Source organism: Juglans regia, chromosome 7, assembly GCF_001411555.2.
Source record: "Juglans regia cultivar Chandler chromosome 7, Walnut 2.0, whole genome shotgun sequence".
NCBI classification, from domain to species: Eukaryota; Viridiplantae; Streptophyta; class Magnoliopsida; order Fagales; family Juglandaceae; genus Juglans; species Juglans regia.
This window is the reverse complement of record NC_049907.1, coordinates 25,706,233-25,725,307: the sequence shown is the minus strand read 5'-3', so window position 1 is coordinate 25,725,307 and position 19,075 is coordinate 25,706,233. Positions and strand designations below refer to the sequence as shown.

The window sequence follows — 19,075 nt, the reverse complement described above, 5'->3', positions numbered from 1 at the left end:
ATACATTCTTCAGCTCAGTGCAGTCACAAGCGAAGTTGCATTTCTTTTCACAGTTGAAACACTCTAATGTTGACTTGTTCTTCTCGCTCTTGCCCCTTTTGCTGTGCTGAGAAGTTCCTGACACATTCTTAACTTGTCCAGCAGCTACCACGTTTTTGGACTTCTTGTGCTTAGGCCTTGATGCCTTGCATGAACCAGAATCAGCCACATAGGCCATATGATTGGGCTTAGCAGCTTCTACGCGCTCAGCCTTCAATTCTAAGTGACGTGAAACATCATCAAAGTCTTTGATATTCTCGTATTCTCCTAATAATTTAAAAAGTTGCATAATGTTAATATTGTTATAAAATTATTAATTTTCCTTTATTTTTATTTTACTGTCAAATAAGGTCCTAACTGCATGATTGTTTTATTTCAAAATTTTCTTTCTCATTATATATGTATATTTTTTTAAAAAAATTTATTTTTAAGTCGGTGTGTAGAGTACACTTAATAAAGTGTTTACATGATATAATTTGATTTCAAAGATAAATTTTAAAATTTAAATATCAAACTGCAAGAATCATAAATAAAAACATTAGAAAACGTAAAAACAAAAGAAAATCTTAAAACATATCAAAGTGATGTGCGAGTTTCAACTCTCTTCTATAAATAAACATTTAGTATGGTAAGCCATTCAAACTTTATTTTTGACCAGATGGGCACCACGTGGAGAGTGAAATAGTTGACCAGATGTAATCAAAATCCTCGAACCTTAGTCAAATATTGGAATTTAATCTCAATCAATACACGATTATACACTTCCAACTCCATTACCATCAAAACAGCAAATAAAATACTCATGATTTTATATGCCTATGTATTATTGGGATTTATTATAAAATTAAACCTTTATCATTTTTACCCCTTTGAAGATTTAGGCAGCCTCGCTCAATATTTGACTAAGGTGGTTTTGATGATGAAAAAGTGGAGCATTGGATTACCAAACATTCAAGAGAAATGATTTTTTAGTAGTAAAGAAATGTTATAAAAATAAATCTATAAAATTTAATATAATTTTTCAAAATTTTCAAATAAAATATAAGAAATAATATAAGTTTTTTAAATTTTAAAATAGAAATTATATTTAAATAATAATTATATTTAAATTATTTTTTAAAATTTAATAAAACACTTTAATTAAATCATTTAACTATTATTTATATAAATTTTAAAATATTCTAAATATTCAAAGGAGACATTTAATGCTAAGCATGTGTCAGTCACAATAAGCAGATCTTGACTGTCGTGGGCTGCACGTGGTTAGTTAATTCATATGATTATGTTAGTGTATTAAATTTATTTATTTTTAAATTATACAAGATGCTTATATTTTGAAATTTTTAATTTAGATTTAAAAAATAAAAAAATGATATAATAAAATAAAAGAGATATAATATATAATTATCCGTATATAAATAGTGATATCAAGCGGTGTACTGCCACGTCAACCTTAACCTTTGACCTGCACAACGGTCAAATTATTGGGATCGCTTTAATAGGAGTTGTCTTTTTCAAAAAAAGTAGCCGTGGGCCCGTGAGCCATCTAAAGTTGTAAATTATGTGATCTGAAAAATATTCGTATCATCAGCTTGTGAGGGGGAGTAATCCCAAAGTCGTACCGGACCTGTAACGCTTCGTGTATGGAAGGGTCGAAGAATTAATATCTATCACTTATAATAAATCTGTCTCTTCAAGTACTTAAAATTTTAAAGACTTTATAAATAACATGCAATCTCATATTTCTAAGTAACCATAATACAAATTTCATAAATCGTCATTACAAAATAGCATAAACTAAAGAGGTCCACAATTTTTTAATAATTTCAACGAAATAAAATGACACAAATTTAATTTTCAATAGGTCCAACCAACTCAAAGTTCTTCAAATACTCAAGTTATACCCTTCTACTAACAATGAGACTCGACCTTCTATCCATATCTAGTCAAACTCTAATTTCTAATCCAGACCCCTAGCTGGGAAATCAATGTCATCTAAAAATATATGAAGATAAAATGTGAGTTATCAACAACTCAGTAAGCAGAGAACATATACTAGTATGTAAACATGAGTCATTTTTAAAAAGAATGGTATGCAGAAATAAAACATTTTATTTTCATATGCACATCTCGAAACATGTCATCAGAAAGATCAGAGCGGCTTTTCAATCTTTTCATATTCATAAACTATTTTAATATTCAAAAACCGCTTTGGCATAACGTAATTGCACATCTTCATCTTATCATATCATATCGTATCATATTATGTCATATACCATATTTAACCCCATAGTAGGGTTATGATATCCCCGGTGGTCAAACCAGGCAATATCATGTTATGAAACTTCATCTTTTTCAATCTCGGAGCTCCGAGTATGCACATAGGAAAGAACACATAAAAGACCACTTTGTTTCCAAAGTGGGTACACTCGTATCATATCATATCATGTTGGTACCAACCATATCACGTGAACCAGTATCATCATATCAAAACCATATTCAGAATCAGATTCAGAACAGATAAGTATGCCAAAAGTTTATCATATCCATATCATATTAAAACATGTGTGAAACATATTCGTATCATTTCCATTTGATTATAACAAACCCAAATCATTTTCATATCATATGTACAAAAATTCACAGATATCGTATTTGTTTTTTTGCACATTTTAGAAACATGTCAAATATTTCTCATGTCTACATATTTAATATCAAAAACATTTCTTTTCTCTTTCATACGTATCTCATGAGTGAATGCAAAACATATACTGAGGTTGTTTTTCACTTTTACTTTTAAAACAACATGCACATTTTTACCAACCAACCTCAGTTCATTTCTTTTTATGCAAATATAGCATAGGAACCCAGCTTATCTAGACTTCTTAACTTTTCGAAAATTTCCTCAATAATACCAAACAAAATTAATTATCACCTATAAGATAATCACGTAAATTTTCATAACTTTCCAATCAATCTCTTATTTTAATATTCACGCCCAAAACTTCTAAAATTCCATTTTAAAATTCCTCAAACCCAAAATTCTCATTATTCCTAAAATACCCACATCTACTTTCTAAACTCATCAATATCCAACATAATAACTCTGACCAAAATATTAAATTTTAACTTATTTACGATTGAGATCTTACCATGATTTATAAAACTAAATAACATAACTATATCGAAATTATTATAAGTAGATAATCATACTTTTGTTTAAATAAATGAAAAAATATTCTTTTAAAAGGATTCAAAAATAAGATTTTGCACTAACTGATCATTCCAAAAAATCAGCACTTAATAAATATTTCAATAAAAATATCAGCCTCTAAAAAAATACCAACTTAACAAAAATAGACCCATATGTGCCTAACTCCCAAATAAAGAATAAATCACATGCAGCCCCCGTTGCACACACAAAATACACAGTTAGTTGATGTATTCAGACAGAAAGAGAGAAAAAGGTAATAACACCATTTATCTACTTGGTGACTCGTGACCCAACATTTCCCTTTTAAGTAACTACAAACAACAACAAAAAAATAAAATAAAAACCAACAGAGGCCAAAAACGTGAGCGATGGCTGGGACTAACCAATGGAAAGAAAAACTGAGGCAGTGGCACCATGGGAGTGCGACGAATGCTTGGCTGAGGTGGTAGGTCTTCCTCGGCAACATCGCACAAGGAGAGAGGGAGAGAGAGAGAGAGAGAGAGAGAGAGAGAGAGAGAGAGAGAGAGAGAGAGAGAGAGAGAGAGATGAGGGAGCGGTATGTGAAAGAGAAGACGGAGGGAGAGTAAACCGAAGGGGGAGACACGGCGAGGGGGTGATAGTGACTTATCGAGAAAATTGAGGTGTCGTGCGGCGGACTGGGGGGTGACAGTAGTCTTTGTCGGCCGTTTCTGTGGTGGCAAGGATGAGCTTTCAGTGGAGGGTGATAGCAGCGGCTTAAGGTGGCTAAACTACTCTATTTTCGACTACCAAAAACAGAGGAAGACAAAGCTTGCAACAGAGGCCACGGGGGCGTTGGGCGGCAGCTTCGTGTGGTTGGACACGATGGTGAGGTTTGGACTAAGTTTCACAGTGGAGAGTGATGACTGAATGGTTTAGGATGGCTGAGGCGTGAAGAGAACAGAGGAAATAAAATTATGGTTGAGAAAAACTTAACATATATATACGCTATAAATAGAAAACAGAACAAACCTCAAACAAAGGGAAGGGAAACATGCATGAAAAAGGAAAGATGGCTTGAACTCGTGTGATGGAACCTAGAAATGTTATCCACGTACATGAGTTTGGCAATGAGTTGGGTTTTACAAGACCAAACAAACTTGTCCCATATGGTTTGAGTAGTTTTAGGGCTTGAGAACAAGGGGTGGGTCGGGCCAAGTCAGTCCAGGAGAAATAGTCAGGCAACACGCACTGGTCAGGATTTGGAAAACATAATTGTTTGACGTCACTATTGACGGACAACCCTAGTGCTCAAAGTCAAGGACAACCTATGTCCCTGAATCCCAATGTTTGGACTGGCCTAAGGAGTAGATGCATCTAACCTAGGCCATGCTGCATTTAATGAAGGGTGGAAATGGGCATGCCACGATAAGGAGCCACACCTCATTTAATGAAGTCTGAGGCTAAGCAAGCCATGACGTGCCTCCTAGGTTGTCCGTGGTTGCCACGATCAAATCTGGCCCACAATCAAGTTTGGCAAGTCTGTTGCACAGCAGGGAGCTGGTAGGGACACACGATCTGAGCACTGAGCGACACATCCACAATCTCCTTCCTAATGATCGCCCCCGACCAGGTATATATACCCCTCCCTCAGCGAGGGGAAATGTTCAGACACTTTCATACTTAAGATTTCAAAATCTTCATAAGGAAATCACATACTGACTTTGGCATTGGAGGTGTCCCCCACCACTCCGAAGCCCTAATTTCTTTATAGTTGCAGGTGGACGAAATGGGCCCCCGTAGAGTTGTTAGGGTTGCGAAACACGACATCAACACAACCTTTAATTTTTTTAAGGTGTCTAACGAGGAATTTAGATTTCAAAATCGCTCATTGCTCGGTCCTTAGTGATTTAAATATATATAAATATATTTGTAATATTTATGAAATGTTAGATGGAGGGGCGCCCATGTGGGGCTGACCCCCTCCTTAACTGCAAGATAAATTTTGATTTGTAAAATAAGTTTAAAATGAAGTGTTGTTTTCTAATCAAAGTTGAAAATAAATGATGTATTTTCCTATCAAAAGTACCTCTGAAATCAGATGCCTCATCCTCTCTTTCAATTGGAAACTTTTCAATTTCTTGGATTTAATTTTTTGCTGAATTCTTGTATGTTAATTTCGATGGAGGGCAAGATATGCCGAATGCCACCCACCTCTGCCTAATAAAGTATTTTTGACAATCAAAAAAAGGGAAAAACGAGAAATCAGAGATTTCCAAGTCACTTGTGTGCATATTTTTCAAACATCTTAAACTGTGCTATTTGAAAGTTCAACATGAATGTATTTTCTATATGGAGAAAGAAAATGATATCTTCAGCACCAGTAGGCAATATGCTTGTAGAATTGCACGTTCGCTCTGATTCAGGAAATCCAAACACAACAATAGCCATCTTTTGAAAATATCAGCAGAACAAGTATTCTTATTAGACAATGGGGTGGTGAAGAGCGTAGACAATGGCGCTTGTGGTTGGAATTTCGCAATGGACTTTCTCACAAAAATAGAATAAACAGATGAAAAGTAGATTCCGAATATCGCCTCAACTACCATAACAGCCAACTGCTTCAAACGAATAGGCAATCCCACCCACTGCTTTCTCCATTTGAACATATCATTCTCCAACTATGAAATATAAATATTGGGACAGCACAATGACCACATAACAAATGTGGCAAAATACAAATAACAAAATCAAGGTAAGAGTTAAAAGTTTCTAATACCACAACACACAGATCAGTCACTCTGAAAATTAGAAACACACTTGACTCTCTCCACTCTATGGTAATCATCTTAACCCAACAGATTCTTCTTGTATAGTTTTAAGCCATTGGAAACGCAAGAAAACTGGTTCATATACGAGGCCAAGCACTTCAAGAGAAGCAAATACTTATTTCTCGGCTTTATACTCCATCTTTTACCTTTCTCCTAGGGGTGAAAGCCGATCGTTTCGGAGCAAAAAAATCGATGTTTTGATCCGGACCGAACTGACCAAATTCAAAACATATGAAATATAAAATTTTAAATATATTTTATATCATAATTATATAATTTTTATCTAATTTATTATCATTCAATATATAAAATATTTTTTTAATAAATTACTTATATAATCCACATTAATAATTCACTTAATTTTAATTTAAATAAATTTTTTTATTAATTTATTTGAAAAAAAAAAAGAAAAAAAAAATAATTAAACCGGACTGTACTGAATTGGTCCAGTCCCTATCAATGTTCGGTCCAATCCAAAGAATAAATGATGGATCAAAAATTTCGATCCATCACCCGGACTAATTTACACCTTCTCCTCGTTGGAAAATGGTGCATATTTACTTCAGGAAGAACTATAACACCAGAACAGCTTAACTTATCGAGCTAAAGGTACATTTTGAAAACAATATCTTGAAAATATTCCAACATTCAAACAAAACTTTGATATTTAATAGAGAAACATCCATGTATTTAACACCAAATGAAAACAAACCACGACTCTCTTCTGACGCAGAAATCAAAATATCTTTTCCAAGAGTTAAGAAACTAACAAAGGACAAATTCGGATAAGAAAGCAGCCGAACAACAACAGCAAAGACCTAGTAACCACCCTTAAGATCGTTGACAACATCGTAAGGAATGGGAGTCACCGTCTCCAACGTCGCCCCCTCCACCATGAATCCTGGTTTAGGGCCCTCTGGCTGCCTCTTGGTGCTAATGATCTCACCTTTTGACTTTGCCTCAGCCTTCAACTGATCATTCTTAAGCTTCCTCATACGGAAATCCTCCGTGCACCTTGAGGGCAACACGTGCTCCACACGAACATGGATCCTCTTCCTGATAATTCTGTTACCCACCTGCATTTACATACACACATCTCAATCAATTAAGACCCATCCAGATCTAAAATGCCCAGAATTGGTTATGTAAATGTTGTCACTTTAGTCAATATATGTTGTCTAGCATGCTACATCTTGGCAAATGGTGACATCCAGATATACCCAAACATGCTTTAAAAACATCTCACACCATCCAGCATCACTACAACAAACTAAAATAGCATTTGAGAAATAACCTTACACAAGTATGTGGGTGAAACTAAAGCAAATTGTACATAGATCCTCCCAAGGAAATGCACTTGTTATCAAAGCAAATAACTAATATACCTTATACGCATTATGTTAAAAAAAAAGGGTCACAATGGGCCAGGTTGCTTAGTCATTACTAGATTTGGACTAATAGAAAATAATTTTATACCAATCACATACCCACTACATGAAAACAAAATTAAGAAATGAAGGAAAACCACTGAAATTAACAACCATGGATCCTCAATTCAAGCATAATGGTGCAAACAGAAAATGAATATAATCTTCCATGTTATTTCCCAGAAAACCATATATACAACAAAATCATTAAAAAAAAATCAGCCACACAAGCAAAACCACTGAAATTAACAACCCAGGATCCTAAATTCAAGCATAGTGGCGCAAACAGGAAATGCATATATCTACTATAAACCAACTAAATCCAGAAAATAGACAACACCATTTATCAAGCAAGATCACAGAAACCCAAAAATTAAAGAACAAAAGCGAATAGTCGAACACATATGCAACACGAGAAAAAGTGTAAATAAAACGCAAAAAGCAAAAACCCAAACAAGAAAAAAAACATAAAACATAAACTTCTACATCACCTGCTTGTTGATCTCAACGCCGATGGCGCGCTTGGTGACGTTCCAGACTATGCCGGTACGGCCATGGTAGAACTTGTGGGGCATACCCTTGTGGACGGCGCCGTTCACTTTGATGTCGACATAGTCGCCGATCTTATAGGTCCTAAGGTAGGTGGTGAGGGGGATGTAACCCTTCTTCCTGAAGGGCCGAGCGAAGAGATCTCGGGTCCGAGAACGAAGACCGTGACCAGCAGGCATTTCCTCTCGCTCGCTCTCTCGCTCTCGAGGAAGAGGATATGGGTGTCGCAGCTAAAACCCTAAGTGATAGTGTTTGCGGTTCTTTTTATAGCTGGGGGCGGCTTTTAGGGTTTCAGTGCTTTTGCTGTTCCTGGGATATGTGAGTTGGGCCTCACCCGACATTTTCATGAGTTGGGCCATCTCTCTTTTCAAAAACTAAAAGCCCATGTTTGTGTTTTCATCCCTATTTTCCAAGCACGAGAATTTTATCTTTTAGGAATAAGATATAGTTTGTACCTTTATAAATAATTAAAAGTTTCATCATTTACACCATAAACTATTATAACTGACATTATACCTCTTTCATTAAGATATGACAATCAAAATCATATAATATAACTTACTTTTCATTCACTTTAACGATTAAAATTTGATTAAGATACGAAGGATAAGTTCTTAATAGTTTGAGGATCGGTGTAATATATTTATTTTAATAATAAGTAAAAAAAAGATATATTTTTAGCAACTTTATTAAAAGTTCAAAAATAGGGTCTCGCTCATGATTAAAATTATGTTAGTTTTTACTGTGAATGGTTGTGTTTTATGGATCTTAGCATTCTAGCCTTGCTCTTTGATTTTTACCTCTGCTTGGCCTTTGCATCCAATTATCCAACACTTTCAGGGCTATGAGGGTCCATTCTTGCTTTGGGCTCATATCCAATGGGCTTCCTGACTAGGTCCATTCCTTTTAGGGCTATGAGGGTCCCTCCAGTTACCTTGCTAATTCTTCTCTCGTGGGCACGAAGAAAATTTAATGATCGGTTAGTGCTACCCTGCTTGTCGGTTTTCATTCCCACATCTTTTGTAATGACGTTGCTGTTTGTTTGCTCCGCTCTCCCCTTAGGCACCTAGTTGTCCACATTCTGTTGTATGGACGTGGTGGTTATTAAATGGGCAAAATGATTAGTGCTCGCCTTGGGCGGGAATGCAACGAATACCTCACTTGACTATTCACTTCCTTAGGGCTTTGGAGATTTCAACAGCTGCTTACTTTTGCGACATGCGTCCCAGACTTTGGGAGTGATGTAACTACTCCATCCCCCCTTTTTCGTTACATCACCAGATCATATAATGATGTTGTTGTCAGCCTCTTTCTTTTTCCACTCACGCACGTAACTGTCGCTCTATTTCTTCTTTATAACCATTTATTTACTCGTCTTTTTCTTTTCGTCCCTCTTTCTTTTACACTCTCACGCTTCTCTCTTATTCTTTTCCCTTGACTCCCAGACTTCTCTTCGCCCTTGTTGCAAGATTCCAGCTTTCTTTGCTTTACAATGGCCCAACATAGTTCTTCTCAATCTCCTACTAACAACACCCCCTCGTCGGCCCCAAAATTCTCTATTCAAAAGGATGTTCCTTATTTTGAAGGTGTTGATTGGCACTCTGTTCTCACCCCTAGGGACCTTACTAATTTGAGGAACTCTTATGGGATTCCAGATTCCGTGATTCTTGAACTTCCTCAATGGGGTGCTGACGACGAGAAAGGTTTCGCTAAGAAGGTGGCCTTGCCAGCCCAAATTTTTGTTCATGGCTTAAGACTTCCCTTTTGTCGCCCAGTGTGCGATGTTCTTGAAGTTGGCGCCTGCCCAACTTCATTCTCATGCTTGCAGGGTGCACTTGTGCATATTGTGTGGTGGATGGTTTTGGAACCTGTTCTTCACTGGGGTGCTGACGACGAGAAAGGTTTCATTGAGAAGGTGGCCTTGCCAGCCTACACTTTTGTTCATGGCTTAAGACTACCCTTTTGTCGCCCGGTGTGCGATGTTCTTGAAGTTGGCGCCTGCCCAACTTCATTCTCATGCTTGCAGGGTGCACTTGTGCATATTGTGTGGTGGATGGTTTTGGAACCTGCTCGGGAAGAATACCCATATCTGATCGTCTGAGAGTTCCTTGTGGTTTACTCGATTAGGGGCTCAACGGGCAATATTTGTAGCTTTTGTACGCGTTCTAGACGCCTGGTGTGATTTGAAACTTGCCATTCTAATGCTAAATAATGGCAGAGGAAGTTTTTGTTTATTTTTGGTCAAGGTTGGTAATTTCCCAATTGTGAAGCATTGAAGGGCGAATTCCCTATTAATGCCAATTGGCGTAGAGTTCTTGACGATAAAGTAATGACAGTCACTTTGTCAGAGCGGGAACAAGCTCTCATTGAAATGGTCCTCTCTTGGGTTCAAGAGAATGTGGATGCCATTTGGACCGAGGCCCTTTTAACCCCAGCCAATATTTATTTTTTCTTATTATGCCCGATCGCTTCAGTATAAGTGGTTGCTTGTGTTTGACAAAGGTGGCAACACTTCCCAATAAGAGGTCCGCTCCTACTCCGCCTAAGAAAGTGAGTAAACATTCTCTTTCGGCATGAGTTATCTGTCAAGAAGAGGAAGATCCCCTTTCCCATTGGGGCGTTGAGACGTCCGAGCCGTCCTTTGACCAAAATGGCGCTAGAACAGACACAAAAGCCTCTGTGCATGTTGACGACTGTCCCTCATCTACCCCGCCTTCTGTGATCATACACTCGTCGACACGTGGGGCCTCCTTTGGCCTTGACAATCTTGAAGACTTGATGGGCCAAGTGCTTATTGACTTGGTCACTGCCTTCGATTTTGACCTCCATTCTTAGGAATTTGGCTTAGCTCACTAGCCTTCTTTTGAACTTCCCACAATCTCTCCAACCAACTTGGTGCAGGGCGGAGGAGAGGGACACAGATGTCTGCGTCACCTTCTCTTTGGGTCTCTCCGCTTCAACGCCTTCAGGAGTTACCTCGCCAGTGGTCCCTGAGGATTAGGATCAGAAGGAGGAGCAGCTAGTCACCTCGACCTCCAAAAGGATGAATGAGAGAGGGAAGCTACTCCGAACTCTCTTCCAACTACTATCTCTGAGGGTGAGACTCCGCCCACTGATTTGGAAGTGAGTAGGGAGTGGGTTTCCATTCTTTCTCATTTTGACTCATCCTTTGTGGGTGACGGGGTATCCCCCCCTCTCGGGAGGGCATTCCACCATGGGAGATGGGGGTGAGGAGGGGCTTGCTATCCCCCACTTTGTCATGGTGGAACCTATTCGCCCAACTGAGGAATCTGGTGGTGCTCTTGGGGGTGGGACCTCTTATGGTTTTTTCATACCAGGCTCCCATTCTCTTGGGTCTCGACATGACTCAAGGCCAGGGTTTCCATGGGAGAGGCGCCTAGGCCCCTCCCATCCCCCCAAGTGAGAGTCTATCAGAGACATGGTTGGCCGGCTAAGAGGCTTTCTTTCTTTGGTATGACTTACTCTTATCTCTCTTTTCTTTCCTTCTTGCGATTTCTTTACTCTATTTTTTTTAGTGTTGTGTTGGTCTAATTGTTGTAGGGGTGGATGACTTAACTGCCTGGATTGTTGCAGATAGGGTTGATTTGGAATAAGAAGTTCGGTCGAGGTACATGTTTGCCATTTGGGCAAAGAGAGAGTTTGAGAACTGGAAGTCTAAAAAAGCCCGGTTGGAAATCCTCTTCGAGTAGTCGGATGGTTATGCCTGCTCACTGGAGGGTGATCTGGACATTCGTCGATACAACCTTCGAGGTGAGCTCATGCAAGCAAGGGAGGCTTAAGCTGAGGATAGCTTTGAGTTAACATTGTTGAAGGCAGAGCGGGATTTCGCTCAGGCACTACTGTCTAGTCTTAGGAAGGAACTAGAATCCTCCCAGAGGGAGCTAGCCAGTGCTAATCGACGTTGTGTCGAACTTACTGAGGCTATGGCGTCTGGTGAAAAAGCTCGATGGTAGGTTGATCTCGAGCTCTCTGAAACCAAGGGGTCTTTGGAGGAGCTTTCCTAAAGGCATGCAGCGATGAAGAAGGACCGGAAATGGATGGATAAAAACCAGAAGAAGCTGGGTGACTCCTTGTTGCATCTTGACACTATGGTCAAACACCGGGATCGACGAGTTCTGGAGTTGGAATCAGAGTTGGCCTATTTGAAGGAAGAACTTGCTTGACTATCCCCTTAACTCACGATGACCAGGTCTGTCTGTGACTGTGCCTTTGGCTATGGCTATGGGGCTGGTGTGGAGCGTCTCATGTCTTTTCTGTTCGTAAACCCCTGGACCGACTTGAGGCGATTGAACCTTGAGTCATTTAAGCTTGATCAGGTTTCTTGGCAGTTCATTGATGCGTTGGGGTGTGATACCATGCTTGACGCATTCCTAACTACCACGTCAACGCCCTCGGCTTCTGTTGCTCCCCCTTTGGAATCTCTTATAATTTTGTATCGTGTATATCCTCTCATCGAACAATGTATGGAAAATGTATTCGTTGTATTCGTTCTTACCTTTGTTTGGGTACTTGATGTTTGCTTTGCATTTTTAGCAGTTCTTTACAGTCACCTGTTTTGCTTGTCATGAGTTCTTGGGTTTCATTTTGATAGTTGAGGGTCGCGGGGTCATTTTGACTTGCTCGCCCATTTCATCACCGCGAGTCTTTGTACTCAACTTTGGTAGTTTGGGGGTCGTGGGGTCCTTGACCAACACGCCCGTTTCTTGTTTCAAATACGAGATTAAGGAGAGAAATTATCGCTTTTATTCATTGTTCCTTATTACAAAAATATACAAGATCAAGAGTAATATTTCTTTAAATGCTCAACATTCCAGGGATGCATGCAACTCCTTCCCCTGACTATCTTTTAGGCGATACGAGCTAGGTTGATGACTGGCGGCTACAATGTATGGTCCCTCCTAGTGGAGGCCAAGCTTTCCACCCTCCTATGTGGTTACCCCAGTCTTCTTTAGCACTAGATTTATGATTTTGTGAAATGAATTTTATTGGTTGTTTTAATATGCTATTTGGACATAGGACTTGATTTTTTATGTTTCAATATTTTGATTTAAGTATGAGAAATGAGATTTGATAGAATTGCAACAAAAATAAAAAAAATGACCTATGTGTGTTTCAGCCTTGATGAGTTTGTTATGGTTGTGACGTGTTTTAAAATTTTCCAATTAGATATTTGAATTTATGACAAAATTTACACAAGAAATGTAAATTTTGGTGAGCTTGAGAGTTAGGATGTAAAATACTTAAGTTAAGGGTAAAATAATAATTTTCTCATATGTGGAGGGATAAAATGGTAATTTTATTAAAATGTAGAATTTTCATGTTTTTAAACTATTAGTGATGAAGTTCCTAACATTTAGAAATCTTTATTTACAATTTTTCGTGTTTTGTGCATTTTTCTTCGTAACACGATAGTCACTGTAAATTAGCTTCTAACTTATTATCAGATTATGGTGTATGTATATTGGTAAGGTAACAAGTGGTTATGATCTTATGTCATCATATGTGCTATGCTATGTCATGTCACTACATATATATCTATTACACTTTATATTTTATGACACGATGTTTATCTATTACATCTTATCTTCTGTCATAAAATGTTTGTCTATTACACATTACACCATGTCATGAAATGTTCATTTGTTACATATTATTTCATATCATGAAATGCCATCTGTCACATATTATTTCATGTCATGAAATGTTATTTGCTTCATGTTATGCCATGTCATTCATCTCACGTACATGACACATTACGTTATGTCATTTCATCTGTTATTTCATTTCATGTCACGTCATGTCTCGAGTTCAGAATATGTCTCCAAAACAGTATCTTCCAAGTTTAGTCATGTTACGTCCACATACAGTCAAGTTATTGTTCAAGTTATTATTATTCAAGTATCATTATAGTTACCTCATGAGACAAAAGTACTATTATGGTAACCCCATGAGATAAGAATATCATTATGGTAGCCTTATGAGACAAGAAAATCGTGGCAATTCCATAAGATAAGGACATCGTAGTAACCCCATGAGACAACAATATTGTAACGACCTGGCCCAATAATTCTAAGATTGGAATATTGAGAAATCTTATTAAGCCTAAATTATATTTAATGAGTCATATTTGATAAGTTCATGAGTGATAAATTATTGAAATTGATTAAGAATTTTAATTAGGCTTAATAACTAAGTTAAATCTCATTTATTATTTATTAAACGAGTTATAATCATTTAGAATTTAAAGAGCGGCTATTAGAAATTTATTTCAATTTAAAATCATTACTGATTATAGTTACCTATACAGCTTCGGTCATTCTCAATCAACTACTTAATTGTAAAATATATCTTTAATTCAAATTTTGATTTCATCCGTCGATCACTATCAGAGTCCAACTTGAACTTTTCGCCATCCTTTTCCAAATTTCTTATATATCTTCCACTTTTTTTTATATTCCTTAGCATCATGCATGCCCACGTCTAGCATGCAACAAATCTCCAACGCCGACGCATGTCCCTACACTTCTCTATAGCACAGTGAGCCTTCGGCTACGTGGTAGTGAGAGTAGTTTAGATATTTTGTGAATAGTAGTGAAAAAAGTAATGAAAAAGTAATGATATAATATTGAATAGTAGTAAAAAGTAGATAAAAAATAATAATAAATAGTAGTGAGATATTCTGAAAATACTTAAAGTACTCTTAGTACTCAAACCTACTCATCAATTTCTCTTGGCCTCTCCCACTATTTTCACTTTACTCTCTCTAAGGTTATCCTCTCTCAATCATTTTTTCAATATTTTATTAATTTATTCTTTATCAATCGTACACTAGCAGGTATGCAAGCTTAAACAAATGATGGCTGACTATTAGTGACCTTTTGGTGTAGCCCTCTATGTCAAGTGAAAAGAATATCATTCTAATGAAATATTAGTATAGCTTTTCAAAAAGTATGTTCAAACTTTCAATTTAAAAAAAAAAAAAATTATCATTTAATCCTAATAAAATATTTTTTAAATAAAATATCATTTATGAGATCTTTTATATCTGATGCTTCGTTATTAAGAAAATTTTTCAAGTCAAGTTTAATAGCATATTGGTTCCTAAATTCGTTTTAAAAAAATAAATTTATTGAGGAGTGAGGTGTTACAAATATAGTTCAAGTTCATGTTATTTCACGTTCAGGTTCATGTTCAGTCTTAGTTCAAGCTTATGTTATTTCACGTTCAAGTTCGTGCTCAATTTTAGTTCAAGTTCACGTTCAGTTCATGTTCAAGTTCTTCTCATATCAGTTCAAGTCATGTTAGCACATGTCATGTTATTTGTCAAGTTACGCCAAGCTTATTGATGATTATGTTATGTATTCATGCTTTTACTGTCATGCATACATCTCTAAACTGTCAATTAAGTTATTTGTTAACTTGATGAGATTTGTACTTAAATCTCACTGTAGTAGTCACAACTACCATTTCCCCCAGAATGGTAGATCATGTGCCAGGATTAGGAGACGCGGCAGATGATCGACCAGAGGCGGCCGACTAGACAGTGACAACACATTGCGGAGCTCATCGCTTTGATGTTTTGTTTCATCGATAGTATTATGGCATCCTTAACTAAGTTATGGAAGCTACTCGATGGATTAGCCTAGTAGCTACCTTAGTTTTGCATGTACTTAGGGAGCTCTGTCTCCAGTACTCTTATGGCTGTAGACCTTTTGAATTTACGTTGTAACCTATACATCTATTATCTTCAGTTTATGAAATATGTTTTAATTTTTTAGGATATAGCATTCTGGTACTTTATGCATTGCTAAAAGAAAAAATTCACAGCGAATATTGCATATTGTTTAGATGCATGTTAGGTACATTGCATTTTTAATTGTCATGAATGGGCGCAAGTAATCTTGTATTGCATGTCCTAGCGCTTCAGAGTCCGTCCATCCCAAGCGAAAATCTGGGGACGTCGCACTCGCAAAATAGGATGTTTGTTGAGCTTCCATTATCGACTAGAATTCGCCTAGTAGTATAGTTGGTGACGAAGAGGGTTACTACTAGTGCGTCGTCATGCTGGTACAAGACCCCTTCACAATCTTCTTCCCTAAAGGAGATCATTGTTGTATTACCACGCCGTGGGGACTTGGGCAGTCTGTTCACCATGTAAACTTTTTCATATCAAGCCTTGAGGACATGCACTCTCCTACTAGAGTTTTGGCAAGGGGCATCGCGATCGTTTTCTCTTGTCTACTGCCACCTTTTCGGACTAGTGCTTCGACGAGAATTGTGTTCTTGCTTCGGCTTTACACATTCAGCTAGCATCCGTTCAACCTTTCCACTACCTGCCAACTCAGATACCCTCTTTTTCATTGTAGTACAATCTTTCGTCCAATGGGTGTCTGACTGATGGTACATGTAAAAGCGTTGCCCTTTCCTTGCCTGTCATTGTTCCTTTCTCGAAGACCCCTCTTTTTCTTTGTACATTCAAGTTATTATGAATGACCCGGGCTCCTTTTTCACATTTGGACGCTTGTCTCTCATGCCTTCTCTCTTGTTGGCCTAAGCTAATCTTCATATCTCATGTTTTGCTAGAATTCTTGCCTTCTGACTTCATCTCACTCTTCCTTAGCTCAATGCTCAATAAGGGCTTGTACGGTGTTTTTCGCATTGACAAAGTCATCAGCTCTGTCCATAAACTCCCTCAGGGTTGAAGGAGTTTTCCTCGCCAACTCGACTATGAATGGGCTCCTAGGCCATACACCTCCCAGAAGAGCTACCAATGTTATATTTTTATCTTGGTTGTCAGTTGTTAACCTCTCCTTATTGAATCGATCAAGTATGCCTTTAAACTTTCTTCCTTTCATTCTTTAATGGTTAGGAGATATGCAGCAGGCCATTGATGCCTCTTGCTCGCCATGAATAGCGTATGGAACTGCTTGGCCAATTCTTCAAATATTGATTGACCCAGACCGCAGTGTTCCAAGCCAACCTCTCACCACACCCTTCAATGTTAGCAGAAAGGCTAGGCATGTTATTTCACCTAGAAGACTGTGTAGAGTCATGTGCACTTTGAAATTCTCTAGGTGATCGACTAGGTCTCGGGACCTGTTGTACATCTTTATCTGTGGGACTTTAAATTTTGGCAAGAGTGGTGCAGCCACCACCTTCGTAATGTAGGGCAGGTCTGTGCAATTCAGCAGCTGCTCGACCGAGGATGATCCCCCAATCCTTTGGCCATCTCCTCATATTTATCGAAAAAACTACATAACTCTTCGTGTAGTTTTTCTTTTATAACTCTTCAGCGTTGATCCCTCAGGTGCTTTCCACTTCTCCTTCTAGTTGCTCATTATGGCTCAGTTATGTGGCCTCGCTGAGTTCAGTGTTGTGATGCTTCAGCTCTTCATTCTCCCTTCGTAGGTCCTCCATTGTTTCCATAACCTTCTTTAATTTCTCCTCAATTTTTGCAAGTCGTGCATCCATGTCTATAGGTGTTTCGTCTTCATTGTGAGTTGCTTGAGAGAGTGTGGTGGTTGGCATGTGGAAATCATGTTGGAGTTCGATGGAAACTAAATTTGTAAATTTAAGATCCCACAGACGGTGCCACTGTTCGAGACGTGTTTCCCACGCTATTCACCAACGCACTCTACTTGCAACAGAGAAAGTTGGCGGCCTAGAGTGCCTGTAGCACCTTTAATGCCTAAAGTTAATGATACGTAGAAGGGGATATCACAAAAGCTCTGAATATCAAGTTCCCTGAATTGTTACCTTCTTATCACATATATAGGTCTGGGAAATTAAGTACCAGTTATAAGCTCAGTCCTCTCGTTGTTCTTATCGGCTTAACATGATAATCATCTGAAGAGGGTGGGTTTATCCCAACTTACTAGCCTAATCATTTTATCTGGCATGCACGACGGTTACCTTATGGGTTCGTATTGGTCTCTAAGACTTGGGCGACTAATCCGTTCTTGCTTTGGGCTCATATCCAATGGGCTTCCTGACCGGGCCCATTCCTTTCAGGGCTATGAGTGTCCTTCCAACCAACTTTTAGTCTTTTACCACTTCATTTATGCTAATATATAAATAAGTCTTCCCAATTGCTCCTCCATTTCATGTCTTGCTAATATTCAAATAAGTCTTTCCAATTTGGTTTCGTTTGGATATTAAAAGTATATCAGATGATCTGTGAATAATATTGAAATAGTTTATAAATAATAATGAATATTAGTGAAATAGTCTGAGAATAATTATGTTCCCAAATAGACCCTTAGTCCTCCATTTCGTAGTAAGACACATGGCATAATTTCCTCTAAAAACAAAGTGCTTAAAGGGTTTTGTTACAATTTAGAAAAAATGTCCATTTAAACTATTTTAGGAGTCTCGAAATTCATTATTTTTTCTTTCCTATACATGAATAAGAATTTGATTCAATAATTGGTCGTTGGAGTTCGTACTTAGGAGTATTTTATCTGAAATTAGATTGATTTTGAAAATGATTATTAGAGTTCTTTATCAATTGAAATTATAGGAGATCTTTTGGTTTCCATACGTTTCTTAACATTATTGCCATCTTCATTTAGACTTATCCATGCCTATTGCTTGTTTAATAATATTTCCATCTTTTCTAAGCCTCATTTAATGCTAGATTCAATTTTAGGATATGTAAATTTTGTAAATTTCTTTTGAAAAAGTGAATCCATCATAGAAAAGTTGATTTTTTCATATGGATCACAGATCTCTCCTACTTTTTTGTAAAGAAACTACTCAATTGTGCACTCTAAAACTGTATAAATCATTTTCTTTTCTTTATTATCCCCAAGTTTATGCAAAGTTCACACTTACACATTACATTGGCTAGACATAAACGTATGAGAAAATATATTTGCAATTTTATGTATGAGAAAATATATTTGCAATCGTGAATTGTGCAACCGCCGCGTAATTGTTTTAAAAAAAGTGAATAAAATATAAGACCCAAATGAAAAAAATTAATTTTTTAATTGTGATCCTCACTCTTTTGCAAAGCAATTACGTGACCTTTACGC

General features: G+C 37.5%; 1 protein-coding gene across 1 annotated transcript; it reads right to left on the bottom strand.

The window, feature by feature from the left end:
- Positions 1 to 6,672: 6,672 nt before the first annotated feature.
- LOC108987344 (60S ribosomal protein L21-1) lies at positions 6,673 to 8,283 on the bottom strand. The gene is made up of 2 exons (XM_018960249.2): positions 7,961 to 8,283; positions 6,673 to 7,118 (listed from the first exon to the last, which is right to left on the bottom strand). The coding sequence occupies exons 1-2, from the start codon at positions 8,195 to 8,197 to the stop codon at positions 6,861 to 6,863; spliced, it is 495 nt and encodes a 164-aa protein (XP_018815794.1). The 5' UTR covers positions 8,198 to 8,283; the 3' UTR covers positions 6,673 to 6,860.
- Between the last annotated feature and the right edge of the window lie 10,792 nt (positions 8,284 to 19,075).